The 18,654-nt window shown below is 37.3% G+C and overlaps 1 protein-coding gene across 1 annotated transcript in view; it reads right to left on the bottom strand.

Moving 5' to 3' along the window:
• The window catches only part of hecw1b (HECT, C2 and WW domain containing E3 ubiquitin protein ligase 1b), a 39,229-nt gene that overhangs the window by 9,386 nt on the left and 11,189 nt on the right, over positions 1–18,654 (bottom strand). Inside the window, exons 4-21 of the mRNA XM_059501198.1 lie at positions 17,942–18,036; positions 16,218–16,293; positions 15,213–15,382; positions 11,768–11,910; positions 11,545–11,645; positions 9,728–10,870; positions 9,491–9,592; positions 8,012–8,162; positions 6,481–6,593; positions 5,859–5,980; positions 4,243–4,428; positions 4,020–4,154; positions 3,802–3,907; positions 2,864–2,960; positions 2,688–2,771; positions 2,446–2,552; positions 752–866; positions 190–303 (exon numbers count right to left, since the gene is read on the bottom strand). Coding sequence (XP_059357181.1) covers positions 190–303; positions 752–866; positions 2,446–2,552; positions 2,688–2,771; positions 2,864–2,960; positions 3,802–3,907; positions 4,020–4,154; positions 4,243–4,428; positions 5,859–5,980; positions 6,481–6,593; positions 8,012–8,162; positions 9,491–9,592; positions 9,728–10,870; positions 11,545–11,645; positions 11,768–11,910; positions 15,213–15,382; positions 16,218–16,293; positions 17,942–18,036 — 3,160 coding nt within the window. The remainder of the gene's footprint in view (positions 1–189; positions 304–751; positions 867–2,445; positions 2,553–2,687; positions 2,772–2,863; positions 2,961–3,801; positions 3,908–4,019; positions 4,155–4,242; positions 4,429–5,858; positions 5,981–6,480; positions 6,594–8,011; positions 8,163–9,490; positions 9,593–9,727; positions 10,871–11,544; positions 11,646–11,767; positions 11,911–15,212; positions 15,383–16,217; positions 16,294–17,941; positions 18,037–18,654) is intronic.

Here is an 18,654-nt window from a genome sequence, read left to right as displayed (position 1 = left end):
AAAACTATTAAAAGACTCTATATTTTATGTACAAATATATTTGTCTTTTTTTATTTGTTAATCCCCCTTTGTGTCACTTCTGAAATGTACTAGTGGCCTTGTTTGCTTTAAGTGTTTCAGTCAATTTGAGAATATATTCAGTGAAAGGTGCTCATTTAATGTGTTGATATCAGTCTTCATCTTCCTCACCCTTCCTCTCCAACAAAGGTGATGTACAGCTTGTTTCTCTGGAGCTCTTTACGGGAGTAGGCCATGACCTGGTTAAATGTTCCTTCCAACAGATGATCTCTTCTGACGATCAATCTATAAAACAACATGAAGTGAGAACTGAAGGACATTTATCTGGCAGATCCTATTTTTTAGCATCTGTTAACATATTTAGTATTTGCTCAGTGCACATGCATACATCAACTTTCTAAATGTTTTGTAAATTAAATGAATACTTTGATCCATCAAGGACACATACAATTAATAAGGTTCAAAATATGTGTATTTCAAATCAGCAAAAACTGTTTTGAACATTAATAATAATACATTCTTGAGTAGAAAAACAGCATATTAGAATGAGTTCTGAATTATCATGTGACACGGAGTAATGATGCTAAAAAATCAGCTTTGCATCAAAGGAATAAATTACATTTTAAAATATTAAAACAGAAAACAGTTATTTAAAATTCTAATGATTTTTCACAATTTTACTGCATTTTTGATCAAATAACTGCAGCCTTGGTGAGCAGAAGAGACTTCGCACTTAATCTTGCCGGGTCCTTGCCCGTAGCCCTTTGCCTCCAGCTTCCTGTAGAAGTTGCGCAGTTTGGCTTCAAAATCTCTGCGGTAGGGCGCTGGAGCCCGAGCCCTCTGGGTCCCTAAAAGACAGTCACAAATCATCACCACAGATGTCAAATCTAGCTTACTATAAATATCAGTCATCAAGGAAAGACTGTCAAGGATCAGCAGGCCATCAAACAACTCGGAAAGAGTTCACCTTGAGAACAAACACAAAAAGGGGAGATGATGATTCTTTTCATTAAGTAAAAGACATATTTCAGGGCAAGGATGTTTGATAATGTTTCAGAGGACAGTTTTGTCTTCAGTCGTTTTTATCTGGTTTGTCCAAACATGCACAGCAGTCAAGTTCTAGCAAACAGACTAGTTAACCACTTTAGGACAGAAGGAAACATGGCAGACGAAGGTTTGTAAGGCTTGGGGTCTGTAAATGTGCTGGGGCAGCTGGGTTGGGACAGTATTTAAGGCTGGAGAGCGGCTGACCTGGAGAGCTCTCACCAGACAGACAGCAGGCTGGAACGAGAGGAGTTCGCTCAAGGAAGCCTTTATCAGAGCAGATCAGAGCGTGTCAATCAACTACGAGTGGACTTTCCATGCAAACTTGAGCTTCTTCATGTAAATAAATTAATTTAAGAGCAACTGGTGTTAACATCCATCTCGGATCCTAATCCACTGGTAAATATGGATGTGTATGGGTAATGTGTCTTACAAAGGTGGTGAGAGACACATATTTGGGGCTCAAACATTTGTGACTAAAATAGATAAACTGTAAAATGTATTTAGATCCATGTGTATAAATGAGAAAAGTCTATGAAATGTAAGGTCAGCAATAATTAATATATGAAATTGTATAACAAAGGTCTTAACATTTTAGGAGGTCTTAAATTTTGGGGAAAAAATCTTTAAAAGACTATCCCCCAGTTTCACAGACAAGGCTTAAGCCTAGTCCTAGACTAAAATGTAAATCTGAGCTGTTTTATCGAAAAGAAACATGCACCGACTGATTTTAAAACATGTCAGTGCTTTTATTTTGTCTTAAGATGCACACCAGTAATACTTTTTTCGAAGGAATGTTTATAAAAATTACTTAAATGTCCTAATTGAACTATGGCCTAATCCTGGTTTAGGCTAAGCCCCGTCTATGAAACCGGGCCTATGACTTCAGTTCTACTGGATTGCAGCTTTAGAAGAGTTTGCAATAAATGAACAGCGTGCATTTATCTCAAAAGATTGCTTAGGATCTACTGTTGATGAATTATGACAATGTTTAATGATATAGATGGTTGTGAGAGTGCATATTTTATCACCTTCATCTTTTTGAATGAGCAATAGTAAATATGCAATAGTAAAGCATACACATTTCAAAATAAAAGTCTCAAACACCTAGTGTACTTTTAGCATTCTAATACATTTTTATAATAATAACACTTTTAAATATCCACGTCCTAAGAGCAACACATTATTTGATACATTTTTATTGCTCATCAATATTTTTTTATGTGCTTCTAAAAAAGTTTAGGAGTCTAGGAGATTTTACTTTAAGCTTTTGAGAAGTATATTACTGGAAGGTGCAAATGAGGCCTAGGAATTTTTTGATTTGCAAACAATGCATTCTGCAGAGCATCTGAAGGCCTGTGTTTAAGCTCTCAGCTGACTCACCTGGAGAGTTTTGAGGAGAGGAACCAGGAGAGCAGCGTGGAGAGAAGCTGAACCCGGGGTGAAATGATGTGAGAGGAACATAAGACATGATGTCCTCCTCAAACAAACTGAAAAGCAGAGCAAAACACATTCTGAAAACATCATGCATGACATTATCAATTTTACTCTCAGGAAACACTGCCTGTGCATTAATAATAATATTTTTTTAACACTGCCAGTTCATAGGAAGTAGGGAGCTTCACCTTAACAGCATGACCAGGTCAGCATCACACGACAGCTTCTCCAGTCTCTGTGTGCCTTCGGTTCGGATGTGATACACCTTTTCCCTACAGACATAATAAACACACCCTGTTTGGAACTGTTTGGAAGTACCAATGATGTATTTGTTACAGTACCCGAGGAAAGTGTAGGGTCATACTTGAGTGAGTGATTCCTCGCCAGGCTCGGCTGTCGTTCCTGTAGCACCTCAAAGATGTTTGGCTGCCGTAAAAACGCTACAATCTTATCATTGTATGCTGGGAAACAAATGGAAAAGTATTCAAGAAAAGTAGTACAAAAGTAATGCATTACAATATTTTGCGTTACTCCCTTAAAAAGTAACTAATTACATTACTTTTGCGTTACTTTCGCATTACTTTTTAGATATGAGCAGGGCTTGATTGTTTTTAATAAGAAGTTTAATTTATAGCTAATGTAAAAGCCCTTTCACACCAAAAAGTGTAATGAATAAACCTCAGGCTGAAGGAAAAATAAATTCGCGTCTGTACAGTAGAACACAGGAGAAGAAGATTCAACACTCTTCAGCAATAAAAAAAAACAATTCAGCACAATTGTTAGTTTATCTAAAGTCATTTTGCTTATTAGTATGGTCAGCAACAAAGACATTAGTTAAAAAAATGGGATTAGATACATTCGTGTTATTTAACATTTTTAATTATTACAGGTTTGCGTCATATTCTGAGTTTGCATTTCACTGTTTTAATTCATTTTGATAAACTAAATCAGTTTTTTTTTTTTTGCGAGTGGGATGAATTAATGCACATTCACACTCAGTCTAGAACTACATCATGTTCACACAACACCTCTGCACTTTCGATTTCTCCCAATATGGGGACAGGAGACTTGTCAGTCAATAAATGGGAAACAAAGTAACTGGCATTACTTTTATTTAAAAAAAGTAACGTGTTACTTTACTAGTTAACGTTACTTGAAAAAAGTAATTTGATTACATAACTCGCATTACTTGTAATGCATTACTCCCCAATACTGATTATGGTACATTGAGTTTCTTTGGTTATGATCATGGTAATTGTAATATTAATGTCAGTTTTTGTGTTATTTGTGAATGGTTCATACCTAATGGCACTGGCTCCTGCTGGCCTTGGCTTCGAATGGATGCTACCAGGCTGTTTCCAGGCCTGGCTAACAAGGACACCCCTCGGGTGCGCGACACCTCAGATGCCTGGAATGAATGTGGAAATGAATAAATAAATGATTTAACAGTCATGAGGAGAAATCAGCACAGTATGAAGTCACAGGAGACAGATTGTCTCTAGATTGTGAGTGTGTCTGACCTCTCCTGCGCTGTAGCTGCGTAATCTCTGCAGGTGCTGGCGGTGCGTCAGGTGGTTCGGCAATCTGCCGTTCTGCAAGGGGATCCTGGGATCAATGAAGGTTGTGGCACGGCTGTTGTGGTCTACGAAGAACGACTGTGGAGAAAAGTGAAGGAGAGAGCGTTGAAGTAAAGGCTTGATGTACACTGAGGTGAGATGTTAGGAAGAGCGTGATGTGAGGTACCTTCCCCTGCGGGTCTGTTTTGATCTCCCAGCCCCGCGGCAGCTCCAGCTGAGCATCAGCAAACCGGTTTAAAAAGGTCACCAGGTCACGGTTGTGCTGGTACCGCTCAAAGTTTCGGGCATCACGCCTGATCTTGAGGACCATGTGTTTTAGACACGAGCTGTTTGTGAACATACGATACGCCCCCTGTAAGAAAGAAATTTTTTTTTTGTAAAATGATTAATCGCATCCAAAATATAAGTTTTTGTCTACATAATATGTGACCCACAAAACCTTAAAACAGTCTTAAGTGTCAATTTTAGAAATTGAGTTTTATACATAATCTGAACGCTGAAACAATTTGTTAGTATTGCACAATATTTGGCTGAGATCGACTATTTGAAAATCTGGAATCTGAGAGCAAAAAAATAAAATACTGAGAAAAAACCCTTTTTCCAAATGAATTGTTGAAATATGAATGTGACGAGTGGGGCGGGGCCGAGGGACATGGGAGCGAGGCCGGTGGAGTGATTGGAGATGAGCTACACCTGTTCGACCCACCGGTCTCGAGGCCCACGGAGGAGATGGAAGGATATAAAACTGGAGCGACGACAGTGAAGGACGAGAGAGGACCAGGCCTGGGCTTTTAGTTGTGTTTTGGTTTTAATTTGCACGCACCAGTCATCCGTGAGGGGCTGGTGCGCTGTTTTGTGTTTATTTTGCTTTATTAAAAAAAAACAAAAAAAAAACAAAACACAACTAAAAGCCCAGGCCTGGTCCTCTCTCGTCCTTCACTGTCGTCGCTCCAGTTTTATATCCTTCCATCTCCTCCGTGGGCCTCGAGACCGGTGGGTCGAACAGGTGTAGCTCATCTCCAATCACTCCACCGGCCTCGCTCCCATGTCCCTCGGCCCCGCCCCACTCGTCACAATGAAGTTGTCATATATTTACAGTAGGAAATGTATAATACAAAATATAAGAATATAAATGTATATACATGCAAATATTTTCAAAATATATACTGTATGTGTGTGTATTTATATATACACGATAAATATACACAGTACACATGCATTTATAATGTAAACTTTTATTTTGGATGCGATTAACCGTTTGACAACAATAAAAAAAAAGATAATGTTAACATGACACTAGCATAAACTTCTTCATTAAAACACGTGCACCGCCAAAGTTTGGGTCTGCAAGATTTATTTATGTTTTTCCAAAAAATTTTATGCTTACCATGGCTGTATTCATTTGATCAAAAATGAATACAGCAATACTGTGAAATATTACTACCATTTAAAACAACTGTTTTCTATTTGATTATAAAATGCAAAGCTGAATTTTCAGCATTATTACTCACATGATCTTTCAGAAATCATTCTAATGTGCTGATTTGCTGCTAAAGAAACTTTTCTTATTATTATCAATGTTGAAAACAGTTTTGCTGTTGTACATTTTTGTGGAAATTGTGTTGGGGGGAGGGGGGTTTATTAATTTATTATTTATTATAATGTTCCTGCTAAATAAAAGTCTTTATATTCTTCTGTAAGAAAAATCTTACTGACGCCAAATTTTTGAAAGATCTCTAGAGGGAGAACGAATGAATAGTGTGCAAAGTGGTGCAAACTCACATAATTTGCGTGGAGAACCGTGAAGAACTCTGGGTGAGTGATGAATTTGACTGCTGGACTCTGCAGCAGTAACGTGATCTTCTGACAGTGACCCGGAGAACACGGAGTGTCTCTCCTTAACTCTTAAAAGACAAAAATATCAATTAAAATGAATAAAAACAATACAAATGTTTATTCTTCTGCAAGGTCAAACCAACCACACTGACAAGTTCTTTGTTTAGTTCCTATTTATTAATAGTATTTCTCACATGTAGATTTAAAAAGGCATTTTTAACTTACTTATGAATTAATTTTCAGCCAGTAGCCAATTTTCCACAAAGAACTTGCTACTTTTAAGTGATTTTTCACACTTGACAGCCATTGATTACTGTCTACATTTGTTATAAGCAGATAAGCAGGTCCAGATGGAATCTGCAAGGTTTTTAAAAATTTTCTGCAAATGGATTTAAACAGGGTAAAATGTGAAAATTATACTCTATTTGGTAGCTGGAGAAATGATCAAATGGTCAAGAAAAGAGAATTCTGCATCGGAGATTGCACAAAAAAGAAAACACAAAAAATCAACAGGTTTTGACTGACATGAGTAAATGATTTCCATTCAGTTTGATGAGTGTGAAGTTACCGGCTGTCTGTGGAGGCGAGTCGGTCTCGGTGTTGGCTGTTCTCTCGTTGCGGGGGCTGCCCGACTCCTCATCTCTCCTCTCTGTGGCCATCGTCCTCTGGATGGTCTGGTACCTGATAGGAACCCGAGTATTGCTGTTATTAGTCACTAATATTGGTACAGTATGACTCCCATTGTAAAGAATCTTTTATGATATTTCTAACCAAACCCCCTCACTTACATTAATTCCTTTTGCTGCTCAATGGTTCAGTAAAGCTGTGTGCTTTGAGAACAATCTAAATGTCAATTAATTAACTAATTCTCATCTATTGCTTGTGGACTAGTAAATAAACAGCGTTTAATTACACTCAAAATGGAAACATGATGAAGCACCTTTATTTTTGTCCTATAGGTGGCAAAAGAGTGCATGTTTATAAGCCCATGTGGACGTGCGTGGTTTATAGAAAATGTCAACATTTGACCCAAAAAGTGAAATCACTGGAAAATGAATTATAGACTTTGAGTATTTTTACAAAGGCTGCTGTAGATTTTATTGCAATGTGCCTATTTTGCAATATTTTTTTTTTGTGATATTTTTTTCTATATCTTATTTTAAACTACAGCAACAGAGTCAGTCATACTCTGCTAAATACAAACCACATGATTCTGACCAATATAGTGATTTTACCACAGTTTCAAAAGTTAAAGTAATGCATCAAAATTAAGTAAGGTATATGCTTACATCAAGAAAAAAAAAGTAAAATCTGTCAATGGGGCAAGAAAAATATAATTGTTTCCTCTTTGAATTTTTTTTTTATGTTTTAAATAACGGCACAAATACCAGTAAACTGACTACTGTAAGTTTTAGCTAAACATGTTGCATTATTCATTTAAATACTCTCCTCCAATAAATTTTGCATTCACTGAAAGATAAACTCCTACAAATACATATGAAATACATATATTAAAAGTCATCCACAAAAATACCCGTGCCCACACTTTCTCATTACATTTTTTTAACTTCACATCTTCAGCAAATCCCGTCAGCATTTGTTTTTGTTTTGCACTGGTGCATGCTGCTAATAAATCTGCCACTTCATATTTTGTTTCATTTTGCATCTCAAATGTATCTTGACTTAAAATGCTTATATACTTGTACAGTAAAACAAGACAATAATAATATTAAGTAAAAAGATGACTTTTTGCCAAATTACTCGTTTCTAAATCAATGGAAAAGCGTTAAATGATAAAAGACTCATATGTTCATTAAATACATCATTAAAAATGAATAAAACAATTAGTAATAAAAGTAATATAGTTCATCAGCCTAAATGTGGGCAGATTCCTGTTGAAACCAGTAGGTGCATTGGTAACACTGCAACATGCCACATCCAATCAGATCTGAGAGTCAGAGCTAAACAAATTAAACATACGGAGTCAGTGAAACTTCTGAAGATGCACCATGAATGCAATTCAACTGATCTGTATTCTAGATTCTAAAAATGTTGGTATACACACGACACTGTTGTTATTAGAACACAGTGCTGTTTACCTCCTGTTGAGCTGCTCCATCTGTTGGACGGAACCAGACCTGCGCAGGCCATCCGGCGTGGCTGCGGACGTCGGTCGTTGCCAAGTGGTAGTCCGGTTAATGTGATCCACATAGAACACACGACCGTGACTGTCAATTCGGGCCTCCCAGTCTGAGCGTGCCAAACAACACAAACACACACACATTTGAAGCCCAAATCAATATTCTGGTCTGCCAGGAAAAAATATTTAAGTACCGTATTTTCCGGACTATAAGTCGCACTTTTTTTCATAGTTTGGCTGGTCCTGCGACTTATAGTCAGGTGCGACTTATTTATCAAAATTAATTTGACATGAACCGAGATAAATGAACCAATAGAAAACATTACCTTCTCCAGCCACGAGAGGGCGCTCTATGCTGCTCAGTGCTCCTGTAGTCTACCACTGAGCAGCATAGAGCGCCCTCTGGCAGCTGGAGACGGTAATGTTTTCTCTTGGTGCTTGGTTCTAAATAAATGTGACTTATAGTACAGTGCGACCTATAGTCCGAAAAATACAGTATTTCAAATAAGTCTGGCATCTTAAAATCTTAATTTCCAACTTATCTTACAATTTTTATTATGTAAAAGCCTCAAAGATTCCCTCAGTGTAGGATGCTTCAGATTTGACTCATTTTAAGATAAACACAGACAAACAGCACAGTAGTGTGACGAGGTGACAGACTGTGATAAGTGGGTCACAAAATTACGCTAAGCAACCCTAAAATACCACAGTGTGGGTTAGTATGAGTGACACTGAAGATGATCAAGCCTAATATGAAAGTTGCTTGCGTGGAAGAAGTTGAATTTTGACTCATATATACAACTTTGAAATGCAATGAAAAATACGAGGGCAGGCACACCAGGAGAAAGTGATACGTTTGGATCAATAGGAACAATTTAGATTTGCTGCAATATTTTGCAACTTCAATTACCAAACTTGGAAAGCAAAATCATTTTTCACAAATGAAAATTACATTTTCATGATGTAACATTTTTCTCATAATAACATAATATTTGATGTTTCATAATAGACACAGGACCCCATATTATACATTTTAAATCATACTAGTTTCAGACTAGTTAAGTTTCGTTCATCAGTTTTTTAATGATTATTAAAAAAATGCAATTAAATAACAAAAAAATCTTTAGCATTCCCATCTATATATATATATATATATATAATATAAATAATATTGTACATTTATTTACTTTAGGTCACTTTTGAGTCACTTTTGATCACTTCAATGACAAATGTATTAATATATATACATATATATGGTTTTATTTTCCAAGAAAAATACTTTTTTTTATTTAATTTATTATTTATTTATTAAGTTTTAATAAAAAAAAAACTTTCATTATTTGATAACCTACAGAATAAATAATCCATAGGCAATTCACCTGTAAGACCTCCATATAATTTGTGACAATACTGTACATGTTCTTAAGGCAGAACTCACTCGGTGGCAGCGGCTCGTCTATGGTGGGATAGTGATGTGGGTCGGGGCGCAGGGCGGGCAGCTGGCTCACTGCAGGATGATTACAAGGCAAAGGACATTCTCCTAAACACACCACAAACACAAGCCAGGCCATTCTTCATAGAAACTTTTCTATCACAAGTCCACGAAAGGGAAATCCAGATCTTTTTTTTATAAAAACACACAATATATGCATTCTACCAATAGAAGTCTACTCACTTCTGTTGCTTGGTCCAGCTACCGGTGATTCTCCGTTACCAATAATGCCGTGCGGGCTCTGGATGTGACTATCCGGTGCCTCCTCCCACTGACAGCTCCCGTCCCCTGGCTCCCGGCTCTTAGCACCCTGTCCTGCCTCCACCTCTAATCCCAGAATGCCGTTCACTCTGTCCGTCTCATCCTCGTCATCCTGTGAGGAAAAGACAGTGCTCTCTGACCGGCGTGCGCTGTCCAGAGACGGCGCTCGCACGGGGCCTGAAGCCCTCTGCGCCATGTGACTGCAGCATGGCACAGGACTCAAATCACACTCGCTTTCTCCTGGTGACCTTTGACCTGTGGTTTGTCCTTCAGTTCTGAGCGGCTGCCCATCTCCGTCGAGCATCTGAATGAGATCAGAGAGGCGTTCGTGTGAGCGGCTGCGGGGCAGCGTCCTGCGAGGGCCGTTGGGTGTTAAAGCATGAGGCTCAAGGGTCGCACCCTCTTCCTCGTCTTCCTCTTGTTCTTCTACGCCCTGTTGCCGGATGGGTTCAGGTCCAGCCGCGGTGGAGGGGAGGCCGTGCAGCAGGTGATGGATTCGGATGTAATGGGAGCGTGGCGTCTCCGGTTCGCCGCAGGCCGAAGCGATGACAGTCTCCAGCTCAGACACGGGTAGGGAACAAGGCCGCGGCTTCCTTCTCGGTGTGGTTCTGATCCTCAGCGAGCAGCATTCCTCTAGATCCACATCTGGTTCTTCCGAAACCGGTTGCTGTTCTGAGATGGCCTCCTCTTCGATTCCTGCAGGATCTCCTGGAGACTCTGCAGACCCTTCGGCAAAGGCACTATCATTTTCTGCCTCTTCTTGGAGTGTCTCTTCCACTTGAACGTTGGTCTCTTCTTGCTCAATTTGTTCTTGGCTCTCGGCTGCTGCTGCTTCCTCCTGCTGCTCCGGATGTGTTTGCTGCTCTTCCTCTAAAGGCTCTTCCTCTACAGCTTCTGCCTCGGCTGATTCAATGTCCATGGGCATCTCTACAGAAGCCGTTTCTTCATCTAAAGGCAACTCTGGAGCCCCCTGGTCCAAACTCATGGTATCTTCTGCCTGAGGCTGGACTTGAGCTTCTGCTGCCGCCACTGGTTGCTCTGTACTCAGAGACATGTCCTCATCATCTGTGGAGAGGACAGAAACCTGTGACCTACATGCACATAGTGTAAACACCCAAATACTAGCTTGTAAGCATGCATGATATACTGGTGATCATGTGACTATTTAATGTTATGAGTGACCTGAATAGACTAGTTTTAGAAGTAATAATATGATGGCCTATTATAACTACATAATTCCATGACAAGTCATAAAATTTACAATTTTACTATTTCTAATGTATTTTTGCTAAAAAAAAATGCAGTCTTGGTGAGCTTAAGAAACGTAAAAAACATTTTAAAATAATACAAACTAAACTTTTGAATGGTAGTCTAATTTTTTAAGGACAACTGGATGAAATGGATTTTATTTGTGAGGTCTTATCAGTTTGAAAAGTAATAGTACATCCTTAACAAGCCACTCCTGACAAAGATTAGAATGTATAGTTTTGAACAAACCTGCCATAGTGATGCATTTGCAAACTAATTGAATGTCGAAACTAATTTTCTCAATAATGTACTCAGTTATTATAAAATACTATAAAGATAAATGATATGATAAAAAGATACAACACAAAAATAATTATCCATATCAGTCTGGCATTATCATCTAGAGTTCTCTGTTTGCTGCAGCAGACCGTACACTATGAATGTGTTAATGATTTATATTCAGTAAAAGGTAATTAAAAATCTGTATTTACCTGGATGGTTGGAGGATGTAATCTCAAACCTAAACTGCAGCTGGCCACTGACATGTTCAGTTGGAAGCCTCCTACCCAGAGTGTAACTGACCACTCGATCACTGTGACAAAAAACATGAATAAACACCTCAAAATTAGCATTTCAACTCATTAGCATAACACATAGCCCATATTTCAAAATGTCACGAAAGAGCAAGCTTTCTTTATCTTTTTAAGCACATACCCAATTGCATGTTTCTCCAGTAATCTTTGCACTGGCATGGACAGCTTGCCCAAGAAACGCTTAATGATGGGTCGGCTTTTGGCGAACTTGTCTTTCACCTCGATCTCCAACACATCGGTGGGCAGAGACACAAAGTTGAAGCGCTACAAGCAGGAAATACAAAGACAAAGAGGAAGAAACACCAATCATTACAAACAAACCTCGTAACCTAAAGTGAAACAAATCATGTTGATATCAAACAAATGTGCATTTTAAAAAAGATTGTGTCGTCCTTCATCAGAGTCAGATGTTGCTGGTGTAAAAGACACTGCCTTGTATTTATGCAACAAAAGCCAAGAACTAAAAGCAAACAGATAAAATGGTCAATAAATAGTCAACCAAATATTCATGTGTTCATAGCATGAGCTTTAAATAGCTCATAGCTCCATGGCATGGAGCTTTAAATTCATGCTTGTAAGGGTAGTTCATGCTTTGCATGTCGATTGACCTTTTTGTTTTCTTCAAAATCAATATTTTAGTTTAATTTAATCGAACCTATAATAATTAAAAACTGAAATTGAGCAATTACGATCACCTAAAACACATGTAGCACTAACCAAAAAGTATCCCTGTGATAGTAAGGAAACAAACCTGCCTTCTGTCATTTATTCTCCACGTCTTGACCTATTTTAATCCACTGCTGTAAGGCGATCTTCTCTACTCTTCTCTAATCTAATAAAAGCACTTAGCGACAGTATCAGCCAGAAACAGACACTCTACAACATGAAAACAATCCCATCAAATCCAGGGGATCTCATCCGCACCAGTAAGATGTGGTGATGGGAATCATAAAGATTTCTGATTCTGAATCCATTTAAGGATTGCAGTTATTTTAAGGATTAAGTACTCTAGAGAAAGCACCAAATAATAAGACAAAGAATAAGTCAGTAAGGTTTTTTTCTGAAATAAATTACTGCTTTAATTCAGCATTGATATAGTAATACGACCAAAAGTGACAGTAAAGACATTTATAATTTTGCAAAAGATTTTGGATTTAAAATAAGTGTTGTTCTTTTGAACTTTCATCAAAGTATTTTCACCCTGAATAAAAAGGTGTTGTGGTTTCCACAAAAATATTAAGCAGCACAATTGTTTTAACATTGATTGTAATAAGAAATGTGTCTTGAGCAGCAAATCAGCATATTAGAATGAAATCATGTGACACTGAAGACTGGAGTAATGATGCTGAAAATTCAGCTTGGCTTCACAAGAAATAAATTACTTTAATTTAAACATAAACAAACAGTTACTGTAAGCTTTAATAATATTTAATACTATTACTGTTTTTACTGTATATATGTTTTTGACTGTATCAAATAAATACAGCCTTGGTGAGCATAAGATACTTCTTTCATAAACATTAAAAACAAAATCCCCAAAGTCTCAAAGGTAGTATATAATGTTTATATATACAACCTGAATTCCGGAAAAGTTGGGACGTTTTTTAAATTTTAATAAAATGAAAACTAAAAGACTTTCAAATCACATGAGCCAATATTTTATTCACAATAGAACATAGATAACGTAGCAAATGTTTAAACTGAGAAAGTTTACAATTTTATGCACAAAATGAGCTCATTTCAATTTTGATTTCTGCTACAGGTCTCAAAATAGTTGGGACGGGGCATGTTTACCATGGTGTAGCATCTCCTTTTCTTTTCAAAACAGTTTGAAGACGTCTGGGCATTGAGGCTATGAGTTGCTGGAGTTTTGCTGTTGGAATTTGGTCCCATTCTTGCCTTATAAAGATTTCCAGCTGCTGAAGAGTTCGTGGTCGTCTTTGATGTATTTTTCGTTTAATGATGCGCCAAATGTTCTCTATAGGTGAAAGATCTGGACTGCAGGCAGGCCAGGTTAGCACCCAGACTCTTCTACGACGAAGCCATGCTGTTGTTATAGCTGCAGTATGTGGTTTTGCATTGTCCTGCTGAAATAAACAAGGCATTCCCTGAAATAGACGTTGTTTGGAGGGAAGCATATGTTGTTCTAAAACCTTTATATACCTTTCAGCATTCACAGAGCCTTCCAAAACATGCAAGCTGCCCATACCGTATGCACTTATGCACCCCCATACCATCAGAGATGCTGGCATTTGAACTGAATGCTGATAACATGCTGGAAGGTCTCCCTCCTCTTTAGCCCGGAGGACACGGCGTACGTGATTTCCAACAAGAATGTCAAATTTGGACTCGTCTGACCATAAAACACTATTCCACTTTGAAATAGTCCATTTTAAATGAGCCTTGGCCCACAGGACACAACGGCGCTTCTGGACCATGTTCACATATGGCTTCCTTTTTGCATGATAGAGCTTTAGTTGGCATCTGCTGATGGCACGGCGGATTGTGTTTACCGACAGTGGTTTCTGAAAGTATTCCTGGGCCCATTTAGTAATGTCATTGACACAATCATGCCGATGAGTGATGCAGTGTCGTCTGAGAGCCCGAAGACCACGTGCATCCAATAAAGGTCTCCGGCCTGGTCCCTTACGCACAGAGATTTCTCCAGTTTCTCTGAATCTTTTGATGATGTTATGCACTGTAGATGATGAGATTTGCAAAGCCTTTGCAATTTGACGTTGAGGAACATTGTTTTTAAAGTTTTCCACAATTTTTTTACGCAGTCTTTCACAGATTGGAGAGCCTCTGTCCATCTTTACTTCTGAGAGACTCTGCTTCTCTGAGACAAAGCTTTTATAGCTAATCATGTTACAGACCTGATATCAATTAACTTAATTAAACACTAGATGTTCTCCCAGCTGAATCTTTTCAAAACTGCTTGCTTTTTTAGCCATTTGTTGCCCCCGTGCCAACTTTTTTGAGACCTGTAGCAGGCATTAAATTTTAAATGAGCTAATTAAGTGGATAAAAGTGTAAAATTTCTCAGTTTAAACATTTGCTACGTTATCTAGGTTCTATTGTGAATAAAATATTGGCTCATGTGATTTGAAATTCCTTTAGTTTTCATTTTATTAAAATTTAAAAAACGTCCCAACTTTTCCGGAATTCGGGTTGTAGTATTTTTTATACCATATATAGTACTGTTTTAGACCAATGATACCGTTTGTGACGCAAATCAAAAAGTTCCTTTATTGTATTCTAAGCCCTACCGACATGACATGTGGTGTAATGAAAATAGAAAAAGATTCAAACAAAATCCTATCCATCATTCAACAGGACAGTGAGCTGTATTTGTGATTCTGCAGTGACGCATTACGTTTATTTGCAGAATAAAGGATTTACATTACAAACTCCATGTGGACTCTGTACAAAGCACAGAAGGGTAGCGTTGGGTTAAACGTCTGTGAATAAATAACACTGGAATAAGATATTGTTTTGTAAGGATTTATATGAGCATGTTTAATCTAATGTGTGTGTGTGTGTGTGTGTTTATGTGCTTCCCATACCTCCCTCTGCCAAACAGGATTAATGGTATTGCAGACGATGCCGGATCTCTTCTCCTGGCCGTGGTGAGGCAGGGCAGGGAAGATGCTGTGCCTGCCGGGGTGGATGGCAATCTTCAGGTAAGGATCGGGGTTAAAGAACATGCCTTTCTTTAGCCCAGTGGCCTGGAAATCTGCCCACAACATAAAAACAGAGAGATGAATGAGAACAGAACAGAGCAAAATACAACCGAATTAAAACAAAACGGCTCAGAAAGACACATCAGCATATAAAAGAAGAGAAGCAAGCAGAATCCAGTACAATAGAACAGACTATAACTGAAGAGAATAAATCAGAAAAAATAATTATAATAATGAAAAAATAATGTTCAAGAGATTAAAACAGAACAAAATAGCATTGAACAGAGTCAAATAAAACGATAAGCAACAGATGAGAACAAAACACAACAGAATAGAACAAATAAACAAAGAAAAACAGAATAGAACAAAATAAACAAAACTAAATGTTTTAAAATAAACAGAATAGAACAAAATAAAAAATAAAACAGTAAAAAAAAACAATAGAACAAAATAAACAACAGAAAACAGAAGAGAATATAACTAAACTAAACAGTACACACAAAACAGAATATAACACAAAAAAGGAACATAAAAAAACATTTGCAAGTAACGAAACAGAGTAGAACAGAATGGATTAAAATAGTATAATATAAGAAAATAAACTGAATATTAAAGAATAAAACATTTCATTATATAATGTGTTGACCAAGACCAAATTTGTATCTTTAAAATCTCTAAATTGCTCTCCAAAGATGAACACCATTAGCCAAAAAGCACCTTGTGGAAGAAACAAGTAGGTAAATATGTTCCTATAGATGTTTACAGCAGACTGAAATCAGTGGATCAATCATGAAATCCCCTGGAGACACTAAATATAGAGACCCCATAAATATTGATAAAGCTTAATGATTGACTGTCTGGTCATGCCAATTATTACACAACACAAACCTGAGAGAGAGAAGCTGATGAGTCTTCTGCTGCCTCGACTCTGAGGTAAGTCATCAGTGGCCACCGGCTTAAACACCTGACAGCAGAAAGTTCAGTGCAAAATGTCTTAGATTTCACTGGAACCAGTAAACACCTTTCACATAATATCAGCAGCAATACCTGATCAAAAACTACGACAGAACATTTCTTCCCTTATATGTTTTGGGTAAACATTTATGCATTTAGCAGACGTTTTTATCCAAAGCACCTTACAGTGCATTCAGGCTATACATTTATTTTTATCAGTATGTGTGTTCCCTGGGAATTGAACCCACAACCTTTTGCGCTGCAAACGCAATGCTTTACCACTTAGCCACAGGAACATGTGTTGTATGTGTCACAACATCATATGACGCAATCTCGGAGTTCACACCAAAAAACTAAGCAAAAACAACATTGTTTTTTACATTTTTACACTGGAATTCAGGCTTAGCATCACACTGCAATTCTTAATAATGCAACCAACTAAGGCAAGTCATCTGAAATGTAATAAATGTATTCCTGACACTGGGCTGGACGATACAAGACAAGAATTAGAAAGATTCAAGGATGATTAATTCTTTTTGAATTTGAATGATCACAAAAATAAAATGTTTAATGAAAATAAATGATGAATGTACGTGTTGTATGATCATAAGTGTGGAAAAAAAATGATTTGCTGCAGAGTTGGTAAAAATGTATTTCTTTCACATGTGAAAATGTTAATAGTTCACCCACATAGGAAAATGATGTCATCCTTTACTCACCCTCATGCTTTTCCAAACTTGTCAATATCAAGCAGCAAAATAAACTGTTTTGTACATCTAAAAATGAATCCATATGAATCAAGAGGTTTAGCCTTATGAAGAGATACTATTGTCTTGTTGAACTGATCTACAGATTTAATTTATGCTTTTATTTACATCTAAACAGGTTTGTTTTAGTGTGTGTTGCTTCCGTGTTTACCATAAGTGATGTGTTCTATGTATGTGTGTTTATAAGTGAATACAAGTCTAAATCTAAATTGTTAATTATATAAAGTTTATATATATCTTATATATTCAGTTATATCTTGCAATATAATATACAATGCAATTCATCATTATACATCTCTTTACAAGACTTGGATTAAGCCACTCAATTCATATGGGTTCATTTTACAACCTTTTTGGATCTTCCAAGTTTTGGTTACCTGAACTTTCAATGGGACAGAAACCTCTCAGGTTTCATTAAAAATATCGTAATTTGTGTTTTGAAGGTTAACCAAAGTCAAAAAGGGTTGGAAATGACATGAAGGTGAGCAAATGATGACAGAAGCTTCATTTTTGGGTAAACTTAAGGTCACCATAAAGGCCTTTGTCTTGGAATTGGTACACTTTAGCTTTAAGAAACAAAAAGCGTTTGGTTGACTCTGTGGCTATGGAGGTAGGCCTGTACTAAGCCACAAAATGATAACCTGAGATTATCTGCAGCATTAATCCTGTGAGAAACAGATGGCATAGATTATTCTTCTCTTGAAAAACTCTTGATGATACGTGATGAAAGAAAAACAGCAGCATTCTCTACACATCTGCAGCATGATGCAGCAGCACTGTACACATACGTCTGTTCCTCAGCACTGCTCATCTACAGACATGATGTCTGGAGAGTTAAACCATGATTTAAAATAAAAATATACACGTTTTTTCTTTCTTTCTTTCGCTCACCGGTGCAGAGGGGTTCTTCACGGTCACACATGGCGTGGTGGCTCGCAGGGCTCCACTCACTCCATGATAATATTTAAAACAGATCTTAGTCTCCGCTGAAAAAGAGCCAAACACAGGAAAAGGTTTCGTTCATAGTAAAAATAGCTGAATGTGGTTATTGTCTAATTTTACAGACGCCACTGACTATGTCACACCCGACTTCCTCTTTATGAATAGGAAAAAAAAAACACAGTGACAGAAGAAATCTTGCTTGCTATTTGAGAAATAACGGCCTGAACTTATATTTTAATATTTTAAGCATTACAATTATTATAATAATATTTAATTTTTAATATATTTTAATTAATAGGAAATACAAAAATAATCCTCACAAACTGTATGACACTCTTTTTTCAAAGAGACTTACAAAGGAGGACAATAGAGGCAATCAAAACCAACAAAAGAGCAAAAAAAAAGGAAGTGCTATGACAAGTCTCGGTTAGCCCATTTAGCAAGGTTTATATATATATATATATATATATATATAATGTGTGTGTGTGTGTGTGTGTGTGTGTGTGTGCATATGTATATGTATGTATATACACACATACAAACAAAACAAGTATATAGAATAGAAAGTGAGAGCTAGCACCAACATAAAGGCACCATAATATCAAAGAAGTGGCATCTGTCCACTGGCCCACGGGATGCCGTTTTCTCTCTAGTATCCATAA

The sequence above is a fragment of the Carassius carassius genome, chromosome 20, assembly GCF_963082965.1.
Source record: "Carassius carassius chromosome 20, fCarCar2.1, whole genome shotgun sequence".
In the NCBI taxonomy this organism is placed as follows: Eukaryota; Metazoa; Chordata; class Actinopteri; order Cypriniformes; family Cyprinidae; genus Carassius; species Carassius carassius.
This window is presented reverse-complemented; position numbering and strand designations above follow the sequence as displayed.